Below are 4,700 nucleotides of genomic sequence, written 5' to 3' on the forward strand. Positions count from 1 at the left end.
CCCCCCCCTCGCTGGGATCTCATTGTTTTCCGCGGCACCTGCCTGGCTGTCGGTCGTCGTCAGCTGGAGGTTCCGATTCGCACCTCTCCTTCCCTCGTCTAGCAGTGTTGCTGTAAATAAACATCGCCAGCGACAACCGAGGTCGGAACGGTAACACGTTCTTGTGTGACGAGAGTTAAAGTATCGTTACCCACGTACCATTTAAACAGCGACTTTCCTGGAGAGCGATGATGTTCCTTCTTCCTTCTCGTTCCCTCGGAGTCCTGTGGTCTCTTCCCTTCGTGGTCGGCGAAGTGAGTTGGGGCACATTTTCGGGGACGCGCTAACCCTCCCACTTGAGAGACCGCATTCGCTTCACAAACAGATGCCTCTAAGCTCGGCTAATAGAACCGCGAAAAACCGTCGATCCGTCGCGAAAAAGAATACGAGAGCGTTATGCAACCACGCCCGGTATGCGCACAATCGAACGAACGGAGCCGTCCTGCCTTTGTGACGGGCACCTTCGGGCCGCCACGTCACAGTGGCTAGTGTCATTCTTTTGTATTTTGGTCTGTCATTTTGGATTTGATACAACGTGTGCCTAGTACAACGGGAAAATGTCGTGTAACCCGGTTTCGAATTCAGCATGAAAAAATACGTCGTAAATGACTTCAATCTTAATCAACCAAACCTTGTAGACCTGTGTTATTGCAAATATCACAAAACAGGACTTTTATGTTTACCTTAATCCATACTGTCACCACGAGATTTTTGAAGGATGTTCTGGGACACACTGTATGATGCCTAAATATTTCATATACTAACGTCTAGGTATTCTATGCAATGCTGGATTTATAATTTTATTGGTAATATATATATATTTTTTTTTCAAACTTTGCAACATAATTCTTTTGTTGTGATAAACACGATGCATGTACTATTGCGCGTGATGTTTAAATTCGTCGTCTCTCAATTGAATTTAGACCATAAATTATAAACACATAAGTTTTCCGAAACAAATAAGAATTGTAATTGTAATTGTAATTGTAAGAATTATTCAAAAGAACAAAGAAGGGAAAAAAACATACAAATTACGATGATAATCACATTTTTATTAAAATTTAATTAATTTTTACAACTCCTTAAAAGATAATGATTAATCTATACTCTGAAATCTCCCGTTACTTTCATCAAAATAATAAAAAATATAATAAGAAATATGTTTTAAAGTGAACAGTATATCAATCTTTTAGTAAAAAAGAGTCACAAATAAAATATAATCATACTCTTTAAATTTCTGCAAATAAAATTCCATTCAAAAAGTAAAGTGACAAGCAATTCATACAAAATCAAATGACTTTTATTTATATAGAGTTAATTTTTCTCTCGAAAGTGAAACAAAGTTACTTTTCAAGTAAATACTTTCATGCAATATTGAATAGTAAATCTGATATAACTGATGTACTGTTATCAGAACAAAAAAAGAAAAGTTTACTCCAAATAGCAGTAACATTCACTCGAATAATCCAAAACATGATATAAATAAAAAGTAATAGTAATATTAATAACAATAATTAATAAAATTATTATTATTATTACTTTTATACTTATATGAATATATAATATGATATATTCATACATATTATATATTATATCATATATATTATATATTCATATAATATTATATATAAATATAAAAAATAACAAGCACATAATTATATATTATACGATAATTACTAGTCATAGAACAGCGATCCCAAAACAATTAAACTTGAATTCTCAAATATTTCGAGTAATCTTCTTTCAAATATACCGAGTCAGGCTTCATTTCAAATGTTCCGACTTTAGGCACCGTAACATGCAATTTCGTATACTTATATTCGTTATCCGTAATCTACAAATGAAAATCGCAAATAAAAGCGTGTAAATATTGTCTTTATGTTTGTATTGTTTTTGCAGTTACGAGTTTCGAGATTAGTAAATTCACCTGCTTCAGTTCGGCCTCCACCAGTGCCCGTGTTTTCGGTCCTGCTATGTCAAACGTGAATTTTTCATAACACCAGCCGTCTTTCTTGTGACGATCGTGACTGAAACGGATATAATAGAAACATTACATTTCTTAATCATATTTAAGAGAAAGATATAGAAAGCAATTAAATGTAGTACTTTACTAAAAATTAACTTCACATATCGCTCTTTGCAAGATAAGAACTACATATCGCGAATGTGATTGATAATTTATAAAAAGGAAGAGAAGAAAAAATTACTTACGTGTGTGCGACATTGTTTTTTTGTGGAACTATTTCAATAGGTTCTCCAAGAACATCCACAATCATAGAATCCTTACGGCAATGTAGCAGAGTACTTATGTACATGGAATGTTTTTTTTTCATAGATTTAGCTGTGAAAATTATTGTTGAAAATACTACACAGCTGATTACGATTGTTATATATATAACGCCATCCAATCTATTACTCCAATTAACTATAAAGGAAAATGAAATATCATCAGTGCACATGTAACAACCAGATTAATAAAATGCAACTCACGTTTATTATTTTTCTCAGTTTCTTCGGTTTTTTCATTTTTCTGATCTTTCGTTTTCTTATACTGTTTGTTAGGCTGGATATTCCTATTCACAGATGTCCTCGTGTAAAACCAAGCGCTGTGCTTTAAGTAGGGAGGAATGTCACGGTGAAATAACACATTTCGTACAATCAGATGACTTCTCTCAAAAATGGAACTTAATATTCTCGCCGATACCATGTCTTAAAACATCGATATTAATAATTAATTACTAACAATTATTACATAGAAGAATCATTTATATATTTATCAACCATAATGATATATGAAAAAAAGAAGGCACTTTGTGGAGAAAATCTGTTTCAGATTATCTTTAATTTATTTCAAATACTTTAAAATATTCCATGTCTTCCTCGAAAAAGAAATTTGTTTTTCTTAACCCTAGGAGTATATTCCTAGGAGTGTAGGTCTTCGAAATCCAGACCAATTTTAAGACTATACAATTGGTAAAATTTATAAGCGGAGAGAATACGACCTGGAGAACAAAGTTTGAGTGTCTTTAATAGCTAGTAACTGCTGAAGCAGTCAGTTGTCTGTTGACTTCGCCAAAATTTACATCTAAAATAAATTTGGAGTTTCTTGAACCCCAATATATATTTCATATTACTCTTTTTCGTAAGCAAGTATATTTTATATTTCAGTTTATACTGTTTTATAATCTATGCTAAAAATAATAAAATCTATGTTAAAATAATAATTTAATCAAAATCTATGATATAAATAATAACATTATATATTTATAATTTTTTATTAGAACATGATTATCAGTTTAACAAGATTTAAGCACAAAATCATTAGAATTTAAAATATTTCATACTGTAATCGGTCGTTCAATATCTATAATCCGTTTTTTTAAACGCGTACAAAAAAATTAAAAGTATAGACGAAATATTAAATTAAACGCGGACAAAAAACAAAATCTCCGTCACTCACAAGAGCCTCTTATTTATTTCTCACTCGATTAATTGTTTCATGTATATATCATCTGATTATACGTCACTTGTCGGTTTTCGCGTTTATTTCAATCAGCTAATACATGTGCCGTGACTCGCGATTGGATTATTATGCTTATTAACGGACACTTCGCCGATGATCTTATCCTTCACATATATTGTAGAGAACTTCCAACAAATTTTAGTCGGCAACTTTTGTTAATTAAAAAGATATTAACAAAAAGAGTTTTCTATTTAGAACGTAATTTTATTATATCTAATGCATATTTTATATATATATATATATATATATATATATATATATATATATATATATATTGTTGCGCCTTGTCGCACACTCGTGTTCGCGTTCGCGGGGAATAAATCAGACACTTATTAGAGTAAACTAGAAAGGAATTTAATGCCGTTATAAAGCTTCTTGATGCAGGATTAACAATATTCTAATATTAACAGAGAGATGCGTCGCACGTCCAATCGGTTTGACAGCTCGGGACCATCTCATCTCTGTTGTTGTTTACACGTTGCCAAGCCGGTCGCTCGTCGTCTTGTCTCGCTCATCTCTCGATCTCGAACCGAACCAGCAATACGCTCCCAAAAGCGCGGGCGCAACACTGCCCCCCTTCTCCTTTAATTGTCGTCCCGACAATTATAGGGGGAGCTCCTGAAGACGTTCCTTCCCCCGAGACAGCTTCCTGCTCTCGTCTGAGCTGCTGCTACAGACTAAACGAGCGCTGACTTCCTTCCGGATTAACGATGAACCATGGACACCAATGATTTCTTGCCTTAGTCTAAGCTGTTGCTTTAGACTTTCCAGGCTTCATTTTTTAGTATCCTATTAGGTCACCTCCGAGAAGATCTTGGGATGACGCTTCTGCCTTCTATGTTGCGCCTCCAGTCTTCGGACAAGGAGGGGGTAACTCCCGTGGACCCATCGTTCTCTCACGAGAACACTCCAGGTCCCCACCCCGGCATTCGTCCAATGCCCCACGGGAAAAACCACGGTCAAAAAACCGTGGGGAGGGTGGTCTTCATGCATTTCTTCCAATTCTAAATCTTGACAGAGTCCCTCCGACGAGTCCCACAGTTGACCAAAACCTTCAACAAAAGAAAATAAAAGAGAGTATCTATTTTACTGAATAATCCTAATTTATTCACAAAAATATTTTTTAAATTAGATGCTA

General features: G+C 34.3%; 1 protein-coding gene and 1 long non-coding RNA gene across 2 annotated transcripts in view; one reads left to right on the forward strand and one right to left on the reverse strand.

Moving 5' to 3' along the window:
- Positions 1-209: 209 nt before the first annotated feature.
- Positions 210-2,534, forward strand: LOC116853335. Its single transcript, XR_004379948.1, has 2 exons — positions 210-845; positions 1,939-2,534. It is a non-coding gene; the product is annotated as an uncharacterized LOC116853335 (long non-coding RNA).
- LOC116853334 overlaps positions 1,696-4,700 on the reverse strand; it is a 5,803-nt gene continuing 2,798 nt past the window's right edge. The window contains exons 2-5 of the mRNA XM_032834390.1: positions 2,530-2,748; positions 2,251-2,464; positions 1,967-2,066; positions 1,696-1,873 (exon numbers count right to left, since the gene is read on the reverse strand). Of these exons, the coding sequence (XP_032690281.1) occupies positions 1,745-1,873; positions 1,967-2,066; positions 2,251-2,464; positions 2,530-2,746 (660 nt within the window). The 5' untranslated portion in view covers positions 2,747-2,748 and the 3' untranslated portion in view covers positions 1,696-1,744. The remainder of the gene's footprint in view (positions 1,874-1,966; positions 2,067-2,250; positions 2,465-2,529; positions 2,749-4,700) is intronic.

The sequence above is a fragment of the Odontomachus brunneus genome, unplaced genomic scaffold, assembly GCF_010583005.1.
Source record: "Odontomachus brunneus isolate Ranch 3 - 2012 unplaced genomic scaffold, Obru_v1 Obru_scaffold_306, whole genome shotgun sequence".
Taxonomy (NCBI): Eukaryota; Metazoa; Arthropoda; class Insecta; order Hymenoptera; family Formicidae; genus Odontomachus; species Odontomachus brunneus.